Here is a 25,256-nt window from a genome sequence, read left to right as displayed (position 1 = left end):
TTTCTAAACACTTATTGTTCTCTTCCTCAGCACTCACTTAGCTCCTATTATAGAATCAGAGCCCCACAAGAGCAGAGCCCATCTGTTTTGTTCCCCTTTGTAACTGGTGCCTAGTAAAATGTTCTGTAAATACTGCATTTTGTGAATATTAAAGAAATAATGGTCCCAATGTTAGCCTCAGACACCTCCTTTGCCATTGCAACAAAGCATGTGGCAACCCTTTTTGAACTGCCTTAATTTAATAAGCAAATATTTATTGAGCATCTACTGTGTACCAGACATTCACAGGCACTGGGAATAACAAGACGGGCAAAGTCCTTGCACTCATGGACCTTAGACTTGATAGGAAAAGAATACACAGACGAGTAAATAATCAAATAATAGCAAGTAATAAAATTTAATAATTTTAATGCTTAACAACTAAACATTTTATTTAAATTTTAATTAATTTATTAATTAATGATTAACACCTAATATTTTAATAATAAAACAATAGTGAATAATTAACGGTCAAATATAAGTGCTATAAAGAAAATAAAGCAGAGTATCAGGCCTGAGAAGGAGTTGCAAGGAGTAGGTGGTGTCTACCTTAATTAAGAGCCTTTTAATCATGTGAATGTAGGAGAGCCAGCCACATAGGAATTGAGGTGGAGCACTCCAGGCAGAGGCCCATCCAATGCAAAGGTGCTGAGCCTGGAAAGCAGTAACTGAGTTTCAGTCCAGTGTGGCTGATCCCAGAGGAGAAGAAAGAGAGTAGTCAGCGAAGACTACCTCAAACGGGCCTCTCAGGCCATGGTGACTCATGTGAGTTTCCTTCCAAGGGTGACTGGGAAACCTTTGGAGACTTTTAAGCAAAGGGTGCTATGGTCTGGTTTAATTTTTAAATCAGTGTTGGCTGCTCTGTGAAAAAGAGACTGCAGGACAAGAATGGGGGCGGGGATGCCAGGTAGCTGTGCAGTCACTAGTCACTCACAGGAAATGCTGGTGGCTGGAACCAGAGAGTGAATCTGTGGAGAGAGGGAGAAGAGGCAGGCTACAATGCGGACAAACTGGACTCAGGAATCTTAAAATTCACTGGCCTTCAGGGATTAAGACTTTTCAACACTTGAACTCCTGCTTTGGCCCCGTTTGAACTCATTTAATTTGGTGCCTCAGAGGAGCCTTTGCATTTCCCCACACCGGACCCAATCAGAGAGGAGCTCAGCAGGCTGAGAGAGCTGGTTTTCTTTCTTCCCACTTATGGAAATAAACTAAACTATCATTTTGCTGAAGGGAAAGATAATGAAAAAATGAGGGGGCGCTCTTTTCTGCCCTTGCAAACGCCCACCTAGAGTTGTTGGAATCTACTGTGAAGATTAAGTTAACGGAATAGTAACCAGAATGCGAACTGAAGGGAAAGAACAATCACACAGAACTGGTTTCATCCTGCCGAGCCGGGGGGGTCTCCGGGTGACTCTGGGCACTGGCGCACCTCACTGCGTGGTCCCCATCCCAACAGAGAAGCGCAAAAAACTTGACTTTATCCCGAAGTCAGGGAAACACAAAGACGCATTGGTGCAATGGGACCGCAGCTCCTCTGGTGGGTGTTAAAGCAAACTCTCTTGAAAGGCTGAAATGGGCTAAATCCATCAATGCAATCACCGTAACTGCATCTCTCCCTTCCCACCCCTGAGATAAGATTTCAGCCCGTTCCTAAATGGTGCGGAGATTATTCATTTCTGAGCAAGAGCAGAACAAGAGAGGCCTTGGCTATCACAGAGGAAGCTTCTCTGGGAGGCTAAAGGTCCCCCGACTGTCCAGGGTTAGCGAGTGGCATTAGGCGCTTCCAGTTGGAAGAACAAACCCCCGCAGCGCGTGGCTCCTACTCAGAAAAAGTTAAAAGCTAACTGGTCTCACGCCACACTCAAGGCCAGCTCGCACTCATAAAAGGAAGGTTCAAAGAACAGAAGTAGCAATCATTTTAGCAGCCCAAAGACTCCTGCAGTGTCATGTCACTGGAAAAGAATTGCATCACCAGCCCTAACTGGTATGGGAAGCGTCAGTGTGGCTACCTGGGCTCCTTCAACTGCAGTGTCAAAGTTGCCCTCCCAAAGCTTGGCTCTACAACGCAGAGTGCCTGGGTTATGATTGCACAAGTTAATCATACGAAGTGCTGAGAGCAGCACCTGGCACCAAGCAAGAGCTCAATAAAGATTAACTACCATAGCTAATAATATTTGTGCGTGTTTTTCTACAAAGAAATTACTGTATTGTGTGTTTGCATTTATGTTACTTTCTCTTTATACATTAAGAGCTCTGAAGTGTCTTAATTTAGCTAAAGCATCGCTGAGCCTGGAACTGTGCTGGGCTCAATAAAAGTTTGTGGTTTGAATTGAAATATTTACTCAGGGGTGATAGAAATGAAAAGACAGTGGCAAAATGAAAAACCGATGAAATCTAAATTTCCTTTATCTCTTCATTATATTATCTCCTGTTTCTTTATAATATGCCCTCAATGTTGTTGATGTCAGTGACATTTCCTCTGCTGGCAACAATTCCAGCTGAGCCTCAGTGGAACCAGTGATACTAGTCACCAAGCACAGTTCAAGCTCAGTCAGTTTTGATATTGCCTGCCCAGCCCCCCAGAAGGAATTAGATATCACAGAGGATACACAGAAGGGTACGAGCTCAAGCAATATGAGCAGATTTATTTGAGAACTCTACGCTATTGCCTGCAAGTGCTTCTTGACATACATGGAACCAATAATCATAATAAAAACAATGATACCACGATTTGCAGAGGACCTAGTATGTACTATGCTAAACTTCCATGTATTATAACATTTAATCCACACAACAAAACAAAGTATGTGCTCTGTTATTCTCATTTTATCAGGTGAAAAATACTAAAGCACAGGAAAGTCAGAATAAACCACTGGCCTAAGGTTACTCCACCAGTGGTAACATGTTGAGATTCAAACCCAAGTTTATAGCTCTCCAAAACTCACTTATGTTACCACTCAATCCTACAATGGCCTCTGACCACACAGCCTAGATCTGAAGCACAAATACCACAGTACTGGTTTCTACAGGGCAGAGTACAGTGTACCTCCTGTGTCCCTGTCTTTGTCATCTACAAAAAAAAACGGCATGGCAGCCCAGCATATCTCATCTGCTTTTTACCTGTCCCTGCTGACTGCCACACTTAACACATGCTTTAAAAAGTGACCGCCTCTGGTTTGTAATTTATACCTAAAAGACCTGCTCCTGTTTTCTTTCCTGGTGGAACAAAGGTATTAGAGACATGGATCTCTGAGGCAAAGTATTTATTGATTAGTTTCATCAATATTCAGCCTCATCTAAGATTAGACTTGGACTTCTAGGTCCACTCCTTCCTTGCCTTGCTCCTCCTCCTCTAATCTATAACTAGTCTTAGGAACCTGGAGAAAGACAGGCAAGAGCTGGCCAGCTGCATGTGACCCACTCACTACAGGACCTGGAATTAAGAGGAGGACTCCCACGCCATAAAATGACAGATCAGGTAAAGCAGCCTTATTGTTCATTTTGCATCAGCTTTGAGAAAATGAACAGGTGAAGTTTTCAAGTCAGTGAGCATATGGAGGATCTGGGGGATGTTAGGTATAGGTAGCTACCACAGATCAAAGCTACTTCTCTTAGCAATTGATAGTTCATTTGAGTGATAAAAAGTCATATTCCTTATTCAGTAATTAGGATTTTAAGGACACTTGCTCTGTTTTCTGACCAGTCTATATAACCTCTTCTCAAATGATTCTGCATAACTATATTAGTAAGGAATATGTTAAAAAAAAAAAGGCAGATTAACTTGAATTTAATCATGAAAACTGGTGTGAAATCTTCAGCAATGTCAATGTTTGTAAAACAAGAGATAGAAGGACTGTTCTAGATTAAAGGAAACTAAGAGCTGACAACCAAATGCAACAAGTGCTTTTAGAACATGGAACAAAAAGAAAAACAGCTCTAAGGGACAATACGGGGCCAGTTGGGAAATTTTAAAAATGGGCTGTATATTAGATAATATCTATATATCTAGTACATTATTGGATATGATAATGGAATTATAATTATGTAGGAGAATGTCTTTATTCTTAGTGAGTACATGCTGGAGAGTTTGGGAGTGAAGTGACACAAATACCTTCAACTTATTTTGAAATGATTCAGACACAGGAACAACAATGCACACACAAACGCACAGTGAGAGTTAACCAACTGTGGCGTTAGCCATTGATCAACCCAGGTGAAGGTTAACGGAGTGTTCACTGCACTGCTCTTTCAACTTCTCTGTAGGTATAATACTTTTCAAAATAAAAACTTGAAAATATAAAGGGTATAGTACCATTGCTCCCTTGTAAGTTCCCCCAACCAAATGCACCTACCTCTATACACAATCATGCAACAGGTAAATCTGTGCCCCTCTTAAAGTAGGATCTCTAACTCTGATGTGATGTAACTTATTCTGCTGAGCATTTCTTTATGTCAGTAAGAGACAAGGCTGGGTGCATAGGCTTCGACGTCAACTGAGCTTGGGTTTGGGGTGTGGTGTTGCTGCTTATCTGCCCTGACACCAGGGTTAAGTTATTTAACTGAGCTGGGGTTTTTTATATTGTGATAAAATAAGAACATACTGGGATATAACATAAGAATATAATATAGGATATTCAGGCTTATAATAGTCCTTTATGATCAGAGGGTAATTAAATGAGAGACTCAGATGACATTATAAAGTTAATAGTTGTATATTTATTTAATGTATATTTAAAGAGTAATTAGGACATTATGATTTCCTATTATATTCCAGGATAAAGCTAAAGCAGTTAGAACTCTGAAAATAATGTAAAGACAAATACTATATTAAGTAAATAACTATACAGGTGGTATGTAAATTTGACAAAAATCATGCAGGTGGTGTTCAGATCACTGAAGTTTGGAAGATGCTGCAAAAGGGAAGATAATGTTCTTACCACACTGCCTGGCACATAGCAGATGCTCAAGCTTCATTTAGAGCTATCATTTAATTCCCTTTGGCAGGGGGGTTAGAAATTATGTTGTAGGAATTTACTTGAGAACTGAGTGGTTGCCTACTAATGGAACCCAGAAGAAACAAGAACTGATGTAAAGCACAATGTTCCAGCTTTGTAAATCACCCAGACTTGGAAAGAAGTGGCATAAGCATGAGAGGAAGGGTCAGAAGACTGGGCCCTCACTCTGGATGTGCTCTGTAATCACTACGTGATTTAGACAAAGGATTTGGACTCAGCTTCTTCACCTGAAAAATGAAGAGATTAGACTGGTCTCTAAAGCCTCTTTCAACTTGAAAATTTTATATCTTCTGAAGCCCCTGGTATTTTCCAGAGGCTGATGCAAGGCCACCTTTGGGTTGGTATTTGGAGGCATGTGATTTAGAGGAAAGAATATAAGCTTCTCTCCCTATAGCTGCTGAAAATCTGCTTTTTTTGTTTAGCAATGAAAATTTAACAATATCAGTTCTATGCTCCAATTCTAATGGAATACCTGTCACTTACTGGCTGTGTGTATTGGGCATACTAATTAATCTCTGAGTCCTGGCTTCCTCACCTGTAAAATGGCAATAATTTCATGTACTTTATAGTGCTGCTGTAAAAATTATTGGTGATGCATGAAAAGTGGGCAGGTCGTTGTTTGGCTAGAATGATGAATGAGATGACAATGATGTGATTAAAGAGGTAGTTGTTTTTTAGCTCTTTCACTATTTCTAGGAATACCACATTATGTATCTTATTTTGTCTTTATAATAATACTATGCATTAGGTGATATTATACCAATTTGGGGGGCAAATCATTATTCTATAAGTTACTGATTTTGAAACCTTAAGCAAATCTAGTTATCTATAAAGTAAGGTTATTAATGGTGCTGTCATTAGTAGTGTGGTAAGCAGAATAATGGTTCTTCAAAAATGTCTACAACCTCATCCCCAAACCTGTGACTATATTACCTTATACAGCAAAATGTAACTTAGTCACAGGTTTTTATGACTTTATATTCACAGGTTATATAACTTATAAATGTCACTGAGGTTACAGACCTTGAAATGGGGAGATTTTCCTGGATTATCTAGATGGGCCAAATTGAATCCCATGAATTCTTAAAAGGGAAGAACTTTCCTGGCTGTGGACAGGATAAAAGAGATGCAATGTGAAGACTTAACCTCCCCATTTCTGGCTGTGAAGATGGAGGAAGGGTACCACTAATCAAGGAATGTGGTGGCCTCTAGAGCTGGGAGTGGTCCTTGCTTTACAGTCAGCACAAAAACACAGACCCAGATTCTACGGTCACAAGGAACTAAATTATACCATAAATGTGAATTTCCCCCGACAGCCTCTGGAAAAGAACACAGCCTTCCAACACTTTAATTTTAGTCTGGTGAGACTTGAATGAGCCTTTTAACCTACAAGAACAACACAATAATAAATATGTGGTAGTTAAGCCACTGTTTCAGTGGTTATTTGTGACAGCAGAAGGAGAAAACTAACATGGGTAAATGAGATAATATGTACGCTTGCAGCAGTGAACAAGCATGCAACAGGCATATTCAGTATTAAACCCTGAAGTTGTGTTTGCATTGCACCTAACATCAGGTTGTCCAGATCCCAGTGATGGATATCATCAGGGAAGTGAGTTAAAGCTCTCTTGAGGTGTCCCCTGGTCTCCTTCCTGCTGCTGATGTCACTACCTGTAAACGGGATGAAATTCCCTGACCTTGGAAAAAGCTGAAGGGGAAAAAGGATTTAAGGAGAAACTACCAACCAAGAGAATGGGATCCCATCTTAACTTTGGCTGCCTGAACCACTGAGTTGTAAATGTCTGGTTACACTTTAGAGGATAATACATACATCATACACCATATTGTGTGTGCAAGCATGTATGCACCTGCACATTTTACATATAATGTATTTTTAAATGTATTTACAATTATTATATTAACAATTATTTATAAATAAGTATATGTATATACACATACGGTTTATAATTAATACATAATGTATATTATATGATATTATATATATGCTTCTGTTTACGTGTGTGTGTGTATATATATTTTTTCATACTCTATATGATCATGTTAGCTGTCAGCTTTAAAGTCCTTTCAGGGAAGGAAGTTGCTGGGACGGAAGGTCTACACAGATGCCATTTGCAATTAATTCTAAATTAGTGAAAAGAGAGGGAGCAAATCTACAGATCCTCAATTGTCATCCCAGAATTCCAGTTCGGTAGATCTGGGCTGAGGCCCAGGAAGGTAAATATATTATATGGTCTCCAAATCTGGTTTTAGAACCTGTAGACTAACTTCAAGGGCTCTTGGGTAGCTCTGCAATAATGGTTTGTTGATGACACTGACATTTCTGATCTCCAGATTGATTGGAAAATGAGTGGTATTGGTTAATTAGCTATTTTTATGCAGGGATAGGGGGATTTGCAATCATCCCCTAGTTTGGATAAAAACTGAAGCTCCTACTGGGGAAGTGGCTTGAGTCACATACCCTCTAAGTATCAAGATGGGAATTCATGTTGCTATAACTGTATCCCATGCTACTTATTTTAAAGTTTTAAATTATGTAATTACACATGAAATAGCTTCCTTATGAAATGTCTAATAATATAAATAAAAGAAAAAATATTCATTTACTCCTCTTCTCCAATCTTACTTTCCTCCTCAAACACCATCTTCTTATTTGTTTTTCAAGAAAATATTCTATGGTTCTCTCCACCCGGGAGTCCGCAACCTCTGCCACTTTTGAGCCCAGCAGGCTGAAGGAAAAAAAAAAGATAAAGAATTTTTAAAACCCGAAAACTCTTCAAAATATGAAAAAAAAATTCTTTGAGAAAACAAAAAGAGAAAGAAAAAGCGAATCTTCTTTGGAAAACCCGGGGCAGGTCACTTTTGAACGCTTTCAGCTTGCCCATGACCGCCGCTGCCACACCTGGGCGTGCGTCTGTCCCTATCTGTCGGGTGGTGAGCCACCCGCATCCACACGCCTCCGCTCTGGCCACCCATCCGCGCCGCGTGGAAGCCCTCTTTCTTGGCTGCTGTAATGGTTACCGGCCAGGAGCCCGAGGCCTATATTTACAAAGAAATGCGCGTCCCGCGGGCCGCGTGGGCTTCATTTGGTTACCTCTTTAAGAAATCTTATAATTTGGAGGGAAGTCTCCATTTTAATAAACCTGTTTTTGAAATTTGAAGCTTCAGACCAGGACAGCTAAAAATCACAAACTCTCAGGGAGGGCCAACAAGTTTTTGCCTTTTGTCTGCGGTCTTGCAGTCTGGAACGAACCCTGCAGAGCTCCTCCATCCCCTCCTGTTTCTGAGCCTGCTCCAGCTTCTCGGCTTCACTCTGCCATCTGTGAGCTGCAGCGCGGGCATGGCCAGGCTCCATGAAGAGCCCCTTTTGTCCTGCGTGGTCCCTGTAAGAAGTCCTCCTGGTTAGGTTCGAGGTGGTGGGGGCTGAGGAGATGAAGGCCGCTGCCAGGAGCTACCCCATGGCCTCCCTGTACATGGGTGACCTGCATTCGGATGTCACCGAGGCCATGCTAAATGAAAAGTTCAGTGCTGAGAGGCTTGTGCTGTCCATCTGGGTCTGCCGAGAAAGGATCCCCTGCCACTCCCTGGATTCTGCCTACGCCAACTTCCAGCATCTGTCTGACACTGAGCAGGCCTGAGATACCCTGAACTTTGATGTGACTGAGGGAAAGCCAATTCGCATCATGTGGTCTCAGAGGGATACCTCTTTGAGGAAATCTGGTGTGGGAAAAGTCATCATGAAGAACCTAGACAAATCTATAGGTAACAAGGCACTTTATGATACTTTCTCTGCTTTTGGAAACATTCTATCCTGCAAGGAGGTGTGTGATGAGTACGGCTTTAAGTGTTATGCCTTTGTTCACTTCGAGACCCAAGAGGCTGCAGACAACGCCATCGAGAAGACGAACGGCAGGCTCCTCAATAACCACAAAGTGTTTGTGGGCAGGTTGAGGTCTAGAAAAGAGTGGGAAGCTGAGCTTGGAGCCAAAGCCAAGGAATTCACCAGTGTGTATATATCAAAAACTTTGGGGAAGAGGTGAATGATGAGAGTCTAAAAGTGCTGTTCAGCCAGTTTGGTAAGCCCCTACATGTCAAGGTGAGGAGAGATCCCAGTGGGAAGCCCAAAAGCTTTGGCTTTGTGAGTTTGAAAAACACAAGGATGCCAATAGGGTTGTGGAAGAGATGAATGGAAAGCAAAACAGTGAGAAGGTCATTTCTTGTAGGCCATGCACAGAAGAAAAGTAGAACGGTAGGCTGTATTAAAACAGAAATTTGAATAACTGAAACAATAGAGAATTAGTCGGTATCAGGGTGAATCTCTACAGTAAGAACTTGGACGACACCATTGATTATGAGAAGTTAAGGAAAGCTTTTTCTCCTTTCGGATCCATTAGCAGTGCTAAGGTAATGCTGGAGGACAGGAGAAGCACAGGGTTTGGCTTTGTCTGCCTCTCATCTCCTGAGGAGGCACCAAAGTAGTCACTGAGATAAACAGATGCACCATGGGTGCCAAGCCACTGTGCGTTGCTCTGACCCAGAGGAAGAAAGAGTGAAAGGCTCATCTGACCAACCAGTATATGCAACGGGTGGCCAGAATGAGATGACTCCCTGCCAATGTCATTTGAAGTCAGTTCCAGCCGGGTGCTTTGCACCAGCAGTTACACAGGCTCAGGGAAGACCTCCATATTACACCCTTAACCAGTTGGCATAGATGAGGCCTAATCCATGCTGGCAGCAAGGTGGAGACCTCTCAGCTTCCAAGGAATGCCTACTGCTATACACCACTCTGGACCTTATCTAACTCTTCACCATCTGGCTCCAATTGGTCATGTCCCAGTCTCTCATGGCCTCCTTTCTACTGCTCAGAAAGTTGGGTCTGAGTGCTAGGACCACTTGGCTATGGACTTTGGTGGGGCTGGTGCCGCCCAACAAGCTCTGACTGACAGCTGCCAGTATGGAAGTGTTAACACAGCTGTGCAGATCTTAGCATCTCATGCTGCTCTGGCTGCTGCTGCCCCTCGGGCTATTGCACCTTGCAAGTACACCTCCAGTGTCCACAGCCTTCACCCTGCCATACAGCCCATGGTCCATATATAGGGGCAAGAGCCCCTGACTACCTCCATGGTGGCCAAAGCACTCATCCAGGAACAGAACAGGTGCTGGGAGAATGTTTGTTCCAGCTCATCCAAACCATGCCTTTGAATCATGCCAGAAAGATTATGGGAATGCTGTCAGAGCTGGACAAGTCCAAGCAACTGGAGTCATCAAGAACCTAGAGTCTCCCCACTTCATGGTGGATGAAGCTGGAGCAGTTCCACAGGCTCATCATGCCAAGAAAGAAACTGCCCGGAAGGTGGGTGCTGTTTCTGCTGCTACCTCTCAGTCAATGAAATAACCAATTCAAAAGCCAAAGAACCCCTCATGGAATTCAGCTCAAGGTTTGAAGACTTCCTAGCTTGTTCCATGGACCTCAACACTAAAAAAAAAAAAAAAAAGTAAATTTAATAGTTCATTTTGTATCAAAAGGTTAATTATGAAGCACCTAAAATTTTTTCAATTAAAAGAATATATTCTATGGGTTCTGCTACTGTGAGTTTTGATTCCCCCCCCAAAATTGGTTTTATTTGATGTACACATATCTTAAGTTTCTCAATAAAAAAAAATCTCCAAAAAAGAAAAATATATATTCTATGAATTATATACAACATGCATAAATCAAGGATTACTCAGATTTAAGCCTTTAAAAAATATTAATGAGAGTACACAACTTTATTTGTCACTTAACAATGTCAGTAAAAGACGACATTATTCTTTTTAATTGCTGCATAGCATATTGGATGTATCTGATGTATATATCATGATGTATTTGAATCTATTTGGTCATTTCCCATTGACTGACATTAGGTTCTTTCCATAATGTTTGCTATCATGCACAAATACACACATAAAATACATCAAATATCCTTATATGTGACTCTGTATGCATGATATAATTTCTGTAAGACAGTTAGATATGTAATTATGTGTTGGAAAGGGTAAATGCTCTGCCTCTTTCTACATTTTTGTTTGTTTTTGTGGCAACAAGGAGTTGCAAGGAAAATAATATCCTTTAATGACAACTCTAGGTTCAACTAAATGAAAATCCTGAAAGTATTATCTGGATATTGACGTGGATCATTATAAGGATTGTTTGATGCCCCTGTATAAGTTTTGAGGTATTTTTGTACCATAAAAATGTCCAGGAACTCCCCATCTCTTTGCTATTGGTGTCTTATTTTACTTTTCTCAATGATATAAATGACTGCTTTTATCTTAGCAGTTTCCTTCGGTCAGCAACAATTATAGTTCTCAATTCTGATTTTGAATCATTCATACACACACACACACACACACACACACTCACACTTTTGGTTCTTCCCCTGGAAGACGCTGTCCCCAACCCTTTTCAACTTTAACACTGTAAGAGAAATAATGAATGGCTCTCACATTCTTGTATAAATGACCCTGCCAAAAGCATAGGGTTCACTGTGAGTTTCAAGGCACAAGAACTAGCCTGTGGAGCCTGTCAGAAGCTCAAGCTGTGGAGTGATGGGAGATGGGGAACTTGCCTGGTGGTTCCCAGCTCTGTGTTTCCTTCCCCACAGGTCACCGGGACCTTGGTTTTCGCTGTCCTCACTGCCGTGCTGGGTTCCTTCCAGTTTGGATATGACATTGGTGTGATCAATGCCCCTCAACAGGCAAGTAAAATGTACACAATTCAAACCTCTTTCTGGTAATTTCTGTCAATGAGAGAAAGATCTGTTTCTCATATGGAGAAATAAAGTGTGCCCATATGGTGAATATGTGGGCAATCCCAGCCTTCTGTCAAGTATCGTGCATGGTTCCAGAGCCTATAACTTGGCTTTGACTCCTCCTCATTTGATAATCCTCAGAAGAAAATAAAGAGCAATAAATAATTTTTGATCTTTGACTGCTTTTTGCTGAGTTAACGGAAAACTTTAAGCAGATTATGATGTGCCTTAGGATATTTTTTTTAAGTTAATAGCTTATTGCAATATTCATTCAGACCTTGCAGCCATACACAAATGAAAATGCCAGGGAATAAGAGGAAACTATAGAAGGATATGTTTCATTTTCTGTGCACAAATATTTATTGAGCACCAACTAACCGTGCATAAGGAACTTTAACACATGCCTTCTCCAGTTTGACCCTCCCAATAGCCTTCTTACACCCATTTCTAGGCCAGATTAAAACCTTTAGGAGCACCAGTACTAAAAAGATTCTAGTTCTTCCCCGTATTCCTGTTTCGTATAGGTGCTTCAAAGTGAAACCATACCAAACTTTCAAATAATAGTCAAGAAGTTCAACAACATTTGGATTTTCTCCATGATGACCATTTGGATGATTTTTTTTTTAATCAAATAATTTTCATCATTTTTCTCATTTATTTTGTGCATCCCTACTCTGGTACCCATTGAACAGACAAGAGAAGGATGTCATTTTTCTCAGCTCCCACAGCCTGAAACCGACTGGGAGGAACCAGGACTTGACTCCTGCTGCCCTAATTCACACTGTCAGGTCACTTAGTGTGGAACTTATGTCTTGCTCTTCTTCCCATCACCAATGACAAGCACAATGATTGGTGTAAAGAAGGAGTTCAATCAAGTGTTTAGTGACGGAGAAAGAGAGAATGGAAGCTGGGGTGGGGAGGAGGCTGGCAGAGGTAAAAGTAGAAACTTTCTACAAATCAATCATATTTTATCTGCTTCTTCTACCATGTTGGACTCCAAGGAAAATATAAAATCCTGCAGGTGTGAATGTGTGGAATGTGTGCTCTCCAGTCAGTTCATCACTTGAAATGACTTGCTCCTTGGACCAAAAGACGTGCTCTGGTTAGGTGCCAAATGTCTTCAGGACTGTGGCAGACCTTACTAAGGCTGAGAAATTTAGGAAACAACAGTGGACGGGGGAGTATCTTCTTGTTGTGGGTGATGGCAACATGTGCCAAGTTAGTGGGTTTCCTGAAATTCGGCTCAATATCACCATAATTGGTAGGGCCTCTTTCAGTGGAAGACTGTTTCAAAGCCTTACTTAAACCATCCTTTCTAGTTTAAGAGGGAAAATGAATCTAAGGTTTCCTCTCCTTCGATCACAGTCCTAGAACTGGACCCACAAACAGTGATTCCCCACTGACACCTGACTTAGTGCCCTCTCTATAGCCCCTCTCTTTTGTGTTTAAACACTGTTACGGAAGAAGAGTCACTCAGGTCCATTAGTTTTTATTAGTGGAATAACATTTAGAATTATTTTAGGGTAGTTATAAATCACACTTTCTATGATTATGAAAACTACACATGCTTGTTGCAGAAAGTGTTAGAAAATATCGGCCATAATTATTCTATCACGTAAAGCAGATGTTGAGAACATTTTGGGTGTTTCCTCACAGCCACATTGCTCTGTATGTGTATATTATCCATATAGCATGACCTTCTAATGAGGCAAATGTCTTGGTCAGACTTCTTTTATCGTAAGAGGATGTCAATTCTTTCCTTCATTCAGCTGATTTTCCCACATAGGACTTTGCCCATGACTGGCAACCTAGGGCAGTAGAATTCCAGGTTCTTGTCAAAGGTCCTTGCAGCTCACTGGTGCTGCATGGTGACCAAATTGCCATTGACAGAAGATAGCCTGAAGGATGTGCTTTTTCTTGATCATGCTTTTATATGATCTTTTCCTCTACTGAAACACATTATAAAGTATGGCTCTGTGAAATTTCGTTTTGAACATTGTTCATTCCATTACACACTGAACTCCATGAGAACCCATAGGTCTCAACATATTCTCAGGGGCCACTGAGTATTTTTAATCTTTGGAATTCATCAATATACATGATTGTTTTCCTCTATGCATTGGCTGCTAGGAAGTTTATTGCTAAATTATAGCTCACTTCTAGCAAGAATACAGCACCTAGTGCTTGAATTTGTATCATAACTTTATATTGGGTCTCATCTTTCCCAATATTTTTTACTATCACTTTTATGTTTCCAATAAAATATTTACATAAGTCCATTTAAATCCTGTTGTGTAGGGGTAACACTGTTATGGACATGTATCTTTTTAGGTTGCAGAATATTTTCAATTTGAATAGTAGACAACACTTAAAACTTGAAATTTTTTACATAAAGGCTCTTATTTCTGGCTTCTTTTTAAAAATGAAAGGTCACCAACTCTAGTCTCATGTTTGCAGCTTCCTCCTTGAAATGGGACAAATGCACTCTTGTGCCATGATCCTACTTGCTCCCTGTTATATCCTCAATAGTAAAGAAGGTATTCCAGTCCTCTTGTCAAGGTTCTCCTTCATTTATTTGTTCCTACTTGCTTCCTGTTGGCACTGGAATCTGTGACCTCTGTTTTATAGGATATGGTCAGCTATAAATAAATCTATAAGTGTTTGTATATATGTAAGACATATAATTGAGATGACCCTGTTTAAACACCTAACAAGTACTTTATTTAAAGAAGAAAAAACACTAATAAGCAAATTAGAACTGGAGGCATGGAAACATGGAACAGACTGACAACTGTAAGGGGGGGAGTGGTGGGGACTTGTTGAGAGATGAAGGGATTATTGAAAAGACATAAATGACCCATGGACATGGACAATGGTGTGGGAATTGACTGGGAATTGGGGGTGGGCTAGATGGAGGGGGACAAAGGGAAAAGTCGGGACAACTGTAATGGCATAAACAATAAAAAATTTAAATAAAAATAAAAAACAAATAAAAATAAAATGTTTGAAATATTGGCATTATTTTTTAAATTTTATTTCCTCAGGTAATAATAAGCCATTATAGATATGTTTTGGATATTTCACTGGATGACCGAAAAGCTATCAACAACTATGCTATTGACAGTACAGAGGAAATGCCTACAACCCCTTACTTAATAAATTCAACACTAACCCCTTGGACTGAGGAAGAGTCTGTGACATCTTCAGGCTTCATCACCATGCTCTGGTCCCTGTCTGTGTCCAGCTTTGCAGTTGGTGGAATGATCGCGTCATTCTTTGGTGGGTGGCTTGGGGACCAGCTTGGAAGGTAGGTAAATTTCATAAATAAATATAAACACAGAAACTTTAGTATTCTGAGTTTATTAGAATTGGTTTAAAAAGAAATCATCTTTCTTTTTGTGAAATAATTCTAGAGTTGTTTTTTTCTAAATGTGATCCTATGAGTCAGGTTGATGTTGAATCAAATAATGGAAAAAGTTGTTGGACCAAGCTGCTTAATTGTGGAGGCATTTACAGAAAAAGTAAATTTGGTGGAAAACTGCTTTGATTCTCTGGTTTTCTAAGTTATAAAGCATATTAAGAAACTATTGAACAAATGATTAATTCAGGAGCACAAGGGAAGAGCCAAGAGTGAAATTTTTAACCAGGGAGTCCTTTGTTTGCTTCACCAAATCACTCCATTTCTCAGACATCCAGTTTTTCATCTTCAAATTAGAATTTGGCATTTAGATCAGTCAAGTCCTAAGGTGAAGTCAATATTCCCCAAACCCCAATTACTGAGTATACTTGGCATGGGGTTTTTGGCTGCTGCTACTGCTGTATCAAACCCCAACCAAAGAGGAAGCCAGTGGTGTCTCCATTTCTCTACTCTGGTTTCTATGGGGCATTTTGGATTAAAAACATCAGTAGAACTTCTTTACACTCAAAGTTTACTTAGTCATGTGACATACTAAAGCTCTTGGGATCCCCCTCATTACCTATAGAGAAAAAAAATTAGAAAATCAAGTGATTATTTCTTTAAATGTGTTTTCTACTCTTTGAGTCTACCTTTTGTTTATTAGTTACTTATTTCTGGTGATAAAAATAAATTTATATACAAAGATAGAAAATTTAGAAAATTCAAAAACCTTTAAAACTGTAAAATGACATAGGCAAAAATATAACTTAGTAATTATGGATCACAATTTATTTAGTTTTTAAAATTCTTACTTGAATTATAATTTTATCTCTCTGATTATTAAAATTCTGGTAACTGCTTTCTTTTGTACTGGAATTTTTATATAACAAGACTGTAAGAAATTTTCTTATGTAATGGGTAGTAGCATGGGAACCCAAGTGTTTTTCTTTCTCTTATTTTAAAGGGACTTTCCTTTACCATAAAAGAAAAATGATCAGTTCCTCATATTTTTATCAACTTACTGGTGTTTAGCTGAACTTTAAATCAGAATCCATAAATTATAGAGTCCATAAACTGACTCTCATCATTTAAAAAAAGTTTTAATTATTTTATTTTGTACCAAATTAGTTTCAACAGTAACCAGTAACTGGAAATTTTTCTAGATTATTTCCAAAATAAATAAATTAATGAAAATTAAATTAAATGTTAAAATGTGGACAAACTAAGTCTTTTAGCAGCTACTGATGTTTTATACTTCTTCCCATCCCAAAGAAGAAATTTAAGCCCTTGCTGTCTCTCATTTAGAAACAAGATTCTGAAAGATCCAGTGACTTACTTTAAAACTTTTAATTAGTGTCCTAGGGATGGAACTAACTAAGATGCATGTCCTCTCAATTCTTAGGATTTAACACAAGCACTGGTCATACCCCAAAACAATGTCAAACGACCATTTATCAAATGACTAAAAATGAGGCTTCTTCCAGCTCTCATGATTCCCCATGAGAAACAGCCATAAAATTCATAACTTTAACTTAAAAATCAGCACAAGAGTTTAGTCTTTCCTATAAAACTATTTTTGAAGAAGTGATTCTCTGAGAAATAGCATGCTTTTCTTTATTGCCAGGGTCATTACTTCACCAGTTAAAAGTAAATAAATAAAAACGTATTTTTCCATTACTTCTTTAAAAAAAGTCTTTCCTTGTAATTATATAATAGTCAATAGATATCTATGGGCATTATTTTTCAGTTTGGGTTCTCAGGGTCAATTTTTTCAGAAGCTATGGGCTTACAATTTAATTACAAGAGTATGATGGGGTGACCATGGTCTGTGCAATCCACACTACCTTGGAATGCTTTCTTTCTTTTGTATGAAAAATGGAACTAACTAACATGAAGAATTACCCTTTGGTTTCACATAGATCAAGTCTCAGCTCTGTCACTTAATAGCTGTGTGAAAATGAGCAAGTTGCCTAAGTCTCTAAAACGTTTTCTTACCATCTGCAATGTGGAAAAAATAAATAAATACCTACCTTGTGGCATTATTGTGTGTATTGAATGAGAAGGAATAGAAAAGGTTTAGCACAATGCCTGATGCAGCGTAAGCAGGCAGCAAATGTAGCCTTACTTTTATGATGATGATAACGAGGATGACAATGGCAATGGTGAATCCCATGCTAACAGCAGTATTTAGAGCAAGGTTTAAAGAAATATACTTCCTACTCCTTGATTCAACCACTTCAGGCATTTTTAGATTATTTTTCTTGGCCATTTCCCATGTCTGAGCAGAAGTTAAAATCCTATATGTAATATAAAGTGCTCCAGTATCCACTGATGGTATGGAAGAGGGACTTGAGAGCAATCTGGCATCAAAGACACTTTCAGGGTATCTCTTTAAAGACTTTTTTATCCCCTCCCCCCACCAAATAAAATATACTATTCACTGGCTACTAACAATTTTTAAACATAACTTATTGTATTTCCTGCCCTCTGTCCTTGTGTAGAGAAAAAGCATTTCACAGAGAAACACTCTTTTTCTACTCCGCAGCTCTGAAGCTGATCAGCTCTAAATCACTGGTTCCCTGCCTTTGGGTAGTTGATTATTTCCATATATTACCACTCTGATGACTTACCACACACTTAGTGCCTTGAAACAACATGCATTTATTTTCTTGTAGTTTTGGAGGTCAGAAGCCCAAATCAGTTTCACTTGGCTGAATTCAAGGTGTGAACAGGGCTGGTTCCTTCCGGAGGTTCGGAGGGAAGTATCCATTTCCTTGCTTTTGTCCAGCTTCCATATTACTGGGCTTGTGGCCCTTCCTTTGTTTTCAAAGCACATTACTCTACTCTCTGCTTCCATCATCATAGCATCTTCTCTTCTGCCTTCCTCTTAAAAGGATGCTTGTGATTACATAGTTGGACCCACCTAGATAATCCAAGGTAATCTCTTCATCTCAAAATCCTTTATTTAATCACATATGGAAAATCTCTTTTGTCACATAAGGTGACAAATTCCCAGGATATGAGGATTAGGATATGGACTCTAGGAGGATATTATTCAGTCTATCACATGGTTGTTGCACAATCTTTGCAGTGTGAGATTACATAGTTTTACTCCCCCCAAAATTGTTTTGTGTTCAAGATACTTGCTTAGAAAAGCTCACTTTTTAAATTTTGAAACATTGAAATAGAACAGAAGATGCTTACATTCTTGGTGGCATAAACATTTATTTCCATACCTGTCCACTCAGATTATTTCATCGACCTTATCATCATCTACTTTGAAGGAGGTTTCTATGTACCTCACTTTTCCATTTAACAGGAATAAATATCTTAGAATGTCAAATTCCATATGAATAATTTGAAAATGTTTTTATTGCTACTGTCAGCTTTCTTATACATTTTACATGTTAATGTTAATTCATAGATTCTGAAAAAAGGCTGACATACAATGTTAACATAAAAATAATTATAGTTCTCTACGATAATGTAAATTTAAAAATTGCAATTAGAATTGTAACCCGCCTCACCATTCTTTTGACATTGTTTTGTAAATGCCGACTCTAATATGTAGTTTGTAGATGAACAGCTGTTTGTATAAGAAGCCTAGGAACTAACTTCAAAAGATACAGACCCCAACCTTCAGGCAATTCAGTTCCAGGAGATTTGCAGACCTTCCACCGTAGAGCCAAGATGCCATGAAGTCAGGATGACATGTGTCCATGTTGACTAAACCAGGATGATGCACACCAGACTATCGTTTGCCTTATCGGAATGGACTGTGCTAGTCTGCATGTAGAGAACTTTTCAACCCCCTCTCTTGATCTCTTTCTTTGTTCTGTTACCCTCTCCCTCCTTTTAAAAACCTCTGCCTCCACTAAGAGATGGAGATGGACTTTGAGATATGAGTTCCCCATTTTGCCAGGAGTTGGTTTTTGAGACATGAGTCCCCCGTCTTCCAGGTGGCCAGTGTCTGCAAAGGAACCACTTTCCATACATCAGCACCTGCCTCTCTAGTATTAGCGTTTGAAGTGACAGGCAGCTGGACCTGCTTTCGGTTACAGTTTTGGGCAACCCAGATTGGACTATGTGGATCCCAGTGAGGCCTGGAGGAGTCCCAGCTGCTTGTGGCAGGCTGACCCCATAGTAGGGATCACAGAAATTCCCCAGTTTTTTATCCAAAACTCTCTCTGCTCTCCTTCTCAAGGCATGAGCTGCCTTTAAATGCTTTGCTGGTGAAAGGAAACAGGTCCCTGGGAAGTTGATAGGTTCCAGTCTGGAGAGCTGATGGACTTCAATCTTAATAGTTGTGTTTTTGATTTGGGATATTATTATTCAGAGAAATTTGCGTGAGAATCATAGTGATTTCTAATTATCTGTTAGTTTTGTTTCTCTGTTCCTCTGCAGGAGGAAGTCAGTTTCAGTCTGTGAGCTTTCCTCTGTCTGTCTTGGTTGTTATTCTTTGCTTGCTTTCTTATCTTTTAGGAAACCTGTCTTGATCTTTGCTGTTTTGTATACCCCAGGAATCTTCTGTCTCTTCTGTTTGGGCTATACCATTTGGGCCTTGTAAAGGGTATTCAGTGTACTGGTTGGTGTGAAACAGTGTCTCCATTGTTTGGGCTTTTGTGTATTTGTGGTACTGGTTGGTATGAAAGAATGTATCTACTTGGGCTTCATGCCATTTGGACCTTGTCAGGGTGATTTGTAGTTCCAGGTAGTGTGAGATAAGATTCTAAGGTTAGTGTCCCATTCCCTCCTTTTAGAGGATTTAGTTTGAGAATACTAGTTTGCTTGAACTTTGTCTTTGCTTTAGATTTTGTTTTGAAAGGAACGGTTCAGTCTCAATCTCAAAATGTTTTACTAAAATTCTGGTAAATGGAATAAAATCTCTAATGTTGTTACATCATAAGGATTCTACTCAGAAAGAATTTTAATTGATGGTGTAAAGAGGGAAAAAGATCTCACTCCCCTCTCAGACAGTAAAATTCAGGAAGAAAAAGATGAGAAAACGAGTCTTTTAAACACTCTGAATCCTTTTTCTGGAGACCGGAGAACTGTTTCAGTCCTGGGAACAAGCCATGTCAAGCCTGGTATCTCCTCCCTCCCTCCCTCTTTTTCAGTCTCCCCAAAGTTGTCAGAGGCACTAGATAATAAGACAGTAATCACCAAGAATACCAAATGTAAATGTATTTGCCAGTCAGGAAAAACTGTTTCTAAAAACTTCTCAATCTAAGGCATGCTAATTACTTACTTTTAGTTGTCACTAAAAATTGAGAATTCTAATTAAGTTGGGGAAAATATATGGTTTTAGTAATAAAAGATATAAATTATGGCAATATATCTTTAAAAAAATAGAATTGAAAGTGGGTTATCCTAAAGCTGGTTATGTCTGGATGAGTTAAAAGGGCAAACTAAAATGGACCAGGACAGCTGAAGAAGGGCTGTGTAAGTTGCAGTCTCCATGTGAGTCAAAGGGGGCCTGTGCAAACCTCAGAGGGTCTGTGCAAGTTGAAGAAGAATTGTGTAGAGGGAGAAAGCAAAAAGAGAAGGAACTGAGGATGTGAAAAAAGGTGAGAAAGAATAAAGGAAAGGGACATACAGGAAGAAAGGACATTGGAGTAAGAAACTCAAGAAGAGAAATGGAAATGGGAAAAGAAGAAATAAGAAAAACAAAGGAAATGCACATAGATAAATAGTAAAGCAAAGTGATAATTTTAATGACAAATGAAAAAGCCAAAGGCCCCCTTTGATTTTCCAAATCCAAGTGTTACTTACTAACAGAAACCCCAGGTACAATTAGATAATGGGGAACAAACAAATAAATTGATTCTTTGGCCTGATGTACTTTCATTAGCAATTCTGATAGTTATCTTAAAATGTTGTTACCAAAAAATGGCAAATTCCTTTGTCAATTATATCATAATCATATTTATAACCAAGTCATTTAAAAATGCTATTTGTCATTTCGAGAGTCGAGAGTCGTTGTTTTACTTAGGCGCGTTTGCAGAAATGTTACACCTTCTGTCTTATTCTAAAATATGAGCTTCTGAGAATAGTTTCACATACTACTTTTGAAGTAGATGGAGATTTGTGGGGCTCTGGGGAATGACTGAATTCATAGATATATTGGCAGATAATGGGGATAAACAAGAATTGATTATGGGACTGAATGAACTGAAAATAATTATTGTTCTTGTGACTTTGTTCAAAATATTGTTGATACTTTTTAAAATATATTTGTTTTTATAGACAAATTTGGTAAACTGTAGCAATATTGAAGCATTTATATTTTTCTCCCTACTTGATCCCTCCAGAATTTGGAAACTCTTAATGAGTATTATTTTTTCCATGGCAATATGTTTATTTGCATAAACCCAATAGAAATCTGATTTCTTCCAGTTTCCAAATGTGGATTCATTAGCCAAGACTTTTACTGGAATGTCATGTCTGAGAGAGATATGCCTAGACTCGGGATGTCAGCAAAAATCTTTAAGGAATAAAGATTGACTTTGGAGCTGATAAAAGCCCCTTGGAGAAATGGCCTGGTACCTTGTTTATTCATATGGTTCATGGCAGTCTTCCCAGGTAAGAAGCGAAGGTTGCTTTCCTGGGAGATGGCAAGAAAAGAACCTCAAGACATTTTGGGAATCTCAAGAACTTGAGGGGTTTACCCAAATCTGCAGGTATTGCAGACAAAGTCTCATGGCAACTGTGTGGCTTGGCTTCTTTGCCCTGAGAGGCTAATTAAAGTTCAGTCTTGAAATGCCTATGAAATTCATTCCAGCAAGGTATATTTAAGAAAGTCTATATGATCAATTGTTATTCCTATTGTGTTTATGCAAATAATCAAGTCAAATTGAAACTGGACTTAACAAAGTAAATGAATTGGTCTTGATTTGGCTCTTTGATAAAAATAAGGGTGATTTTAGGAGAAAATCATGTTTCAATAAGATCTATAATACATAGTTATGGAAATTAGGCTCTAATTCAATGAGTTTTCTGAAAATTTTTATTTTTTTATCTATAAACAAGACCGGATCCTAAATTTTTCTAGTTTTCTTAAACATTTGGCTACAACCATATAACTTCCAAAGAAATGGAAGAAAATTTGACAGTGGGGATTTGTAACAGGGGAAAATTGTAATGGGAATTGTAACTGACCCCACCATTCCTTTGACATTGTTTATGTAAGTGCTGACACTGATTATGTAGCTTGTAGATGAACAACATGTTTGTATAAGAATCCTAGGAACTAACTTTGAAAGATATAGACCCTAGCCTTCAGGCAACCCAGTTCTGGGGTACTTGTTGAACTTCAACCATGGAGCCAGGATGACTAGGAAGTCAAGATGACATGAATCTGTAATGACTAAACCAGGATGATGCACACCAGGCCATCAGTTGGCTTATGAGAATGGACTGTGCTAGTCCACATGTAGAGAATTTTTCAATCCCCTCCCTTGATCTCTCTCTCTTTGTTCTGTTCCCCTCTCCTTCTTTTTATTTTTTAAAGGAGTTCATTTATTTATTTTTAGAGAGAGGGGAAGGGAGGGAGAAAGAGAGGAAGAGAAACATCAATGTGTGGTTGCCTCTCACGCACCCCCAACTGGGGACCTGGCGCACAACCCAGGCACATGCTCTGACTGGGAATTGAATCAGCGACTTTTGGGTTCTCAGGCCAACACTCAGTCCACTGAGCCACACCTGCCAGGGCTCTCACCTTTTAAAAACCTCTGCCTCTACTGAAAGATGGAGATGGGCTTTGAGACATGAGTCCCCCATCTTCCCAGATGATGGGCTTCCAGACATGAGTCTGCCATCTTCCAGATGGCCAGCTTAGCATCTTCAAATAAACCACTTTCCTTTACATCAGCATCTGCCTCTGGAGTATTGGCTTTTGTAGCAGCAGGCAGCTGAACTTTTATGTTACAATAAGGCTTAAAGTTAAAGTATGTTTTAATTTACTTCAAAATAATTCATGAAAAAGAAAATTTAACTTTAAAAGTTTCTTTCATAATCTACATCAACTAAAAACCTGTACTTAAAGAATGAAAAAAAAAAAAAGCAAGGTATCATAGATTACAAGTACAGAATGGAATTTAGCTATCACCCAGCAATTGTTTAAAACAATAAACTAATAGAAAATTTAATTCATTAACTATTTGAAAGTGTCAGACTTTAATAATAACTCAAACTAGTTATCACCACAATTGAATCATCTCCATCAAAATATGAAGATCTGGTGCATGAAATCCAGATTCTCTCATTATAAATATTACTTACTGTTAATGCTTCCGTTTGTAAAATCAAAGTATCAGTCAGGGTTTAAGATTCTCCCAACTAGCCTTTTCAGCAAAATTATAGTAATCTCTTAAGTAAAAAAAAATATCTCACCGTGCTTTAAATGCAAACTCTTTTATCAAGGTTTGATGCTGAATTTATAATCCTTGCTTTCTATTTCAGGATCAAAGCCATGTTGTTAGCAAATATTCTTTCATTAGCTGGAGCACTCCTGATGGGGTTTTCAAAACTGGGACCATCTCACATTCTTATAATTTCAGGAAGAGGTATATCAGGACTGTACTGTGGTAAGTCTCACACACATACATGCACACTTGTGTGGAAATTATTCTAAAAGCAGATGTGGTAATATGCGGGGAATATTTTGAACTTGAAGTGACATCACTAAAGGGATAAACAGTAGCATAAAGTTTAACTCCTGAGTCAGGGAGGTTTGGAACCCAAAAGCAGGATTTGTAACCTCTTATTCATGGCAACATTGTTAGTCATATGACCACAAATTCTTAATTCTCTGTTTTCTTATCTAGTAAATGAAGAGAATAATATCTGCTGTGTAGGGTGCTTGTGAGAATACATGTAAAATGTTCAGCATAGAATCTGGCTACAGTAAAGTGCCAAGAAATACTAGCTACCTTTATAACTCCTGATGTGCAGACAGTGGAAGGCTGATCGACCCAGAAACTCTAACTCGGCCCTTATGGCCAACCTGGCTGCTATGTCTCTGCTCCTTCTATCTGGAAGGGCATTGACACAGAGCCCATCTCTCAGACCATACTGCCTAGTCCTGTCAGATTTCAGTCCTGGCTGGGCGAAGGGTTAAAGTGGCAGTGACCCAAAGGAGAAAGAAGCAGCTGGTAGAAGAGTTAAGAGTGGTGAATGGATGCTCCTCCCATGAACTTGACAGCTAAATTACTGCAATCATTCAGTCTTGGAAACAACTTTTCTTTTTTTGAATAATAATACAGTTTTATTGTATTTTTTGCATTACCATTTATCCCCCTTATACCCCCTGCCCCCCTGCCCTGTAGTCACCATACTGTTATCCATGTCCACGAGTCCTTTTTCCTTTTTGACCAATCCCTCCAACCCCTAAACCCCACTCCACCCTGTAGCTTTCAGCCTGTCCTCTATCTATGAGTCTGTCTCTATTTTGCTTGTTAGTGTGTTCGTTAGATTCTGTATATAAGTGAACATATGGTATTTGTCTTTCTCCAATTGGTTTATTTTACTTAGCATAATGTTCTCCAGGTCCATCTATGCTCTCACAAAGGTAAAATTTTTCTTCCTTTTTATGGCCAAGTAGTATTTCATTGTGTAAATGTCCCATGGTTGTTGTTTTTTAAGTATACTTTATTAATTATGTTGTTACAGTAGTCCCAATTTTTCCCCTTTGATCCCCTCTGCCAAGTACCCCCCTTCCCTCCAGCAATACCACCCCTCTTAGTTCACGTCCATTGGTTGTGCATATAAGTTCTTTGGCTTCACCCTTTCCTATACTATTCTTAACTTCTCTCTGTCTATTTTGCACCAACCAATTATGCTTCTTAATCCCTGCACCATTTCCCCATTTCCCCTCTTCCCCCCGCACCCCCCCCCCAGCTAATAACCTTCTAAATGATCCCCATACCTATGATTCTACTCCTATTCTGATTTCCTTAGTTGGATTTTGTTTTTATTTTTTAGATTCCATTGTTG

At 39.1% G+C, this 25,256-nt stretch overlaps 1 protein-coding gene and 1 pseudogene across 1 annotated transcript in view; both read left to right on the top strand.

The window, feature by feature from the left end:
- Positions 1–3,414: 3,414 nt before the first annotated feature.
- Positions 3,415–25,256, top strand: part of SLC2A2 (solute carrier family 2 member 2) — a 35,093-nt gene continuing 13,251 nt past the window's right edge. Inside the window, exons 1-4 of the mRNA XM_090273889.1 lie at positions 3,415–3,520; positions 11,720–11,812; positions 14,911–15,173; positions 23,724–23,848. Of these exons, the coding sequence (XP_090130015.1) occupies positions 3,509–3,520; positions 11,720–11,812; positions 14,911–15,173; positions 23,724–23,848 (493 nt within the window). The 5' untranslated portion in view covers positions 3,415–3,508. The remainder of the gene's footprint in view (positions 3,521–11,719; positions 11,813–14,910; positions 15,174–23,723; positions 23,849–25,256) is intronic.
- On the top strand, positions 8,507–10,555 carry LOC150020871 (polyadenylate-binding protein 4 pseudogene; annotated as a pseudogene).

This window comes from Furipterus horrens, unplaced genomic scaffold (genome assembly GCF_987537825.1).
Source record: "Furipterus horrens unplaced genomic scaffold, mFurHor1.1.pri manual_scaffold_1, whole genome shotgun sequence".
NCBI classification, from domain to species: domain Eukaryota; kingdom Metazoa; phylum Chordata; class Mammalia; order Chiroptera; family Furipteridae; genus Furipterus; species Furipterus horrens.
The sequence above is the reverse complement of the archived record's forward strand: the minus strand, read 5'-3'. Positions and strand labels throughout refer to the sequence as shown.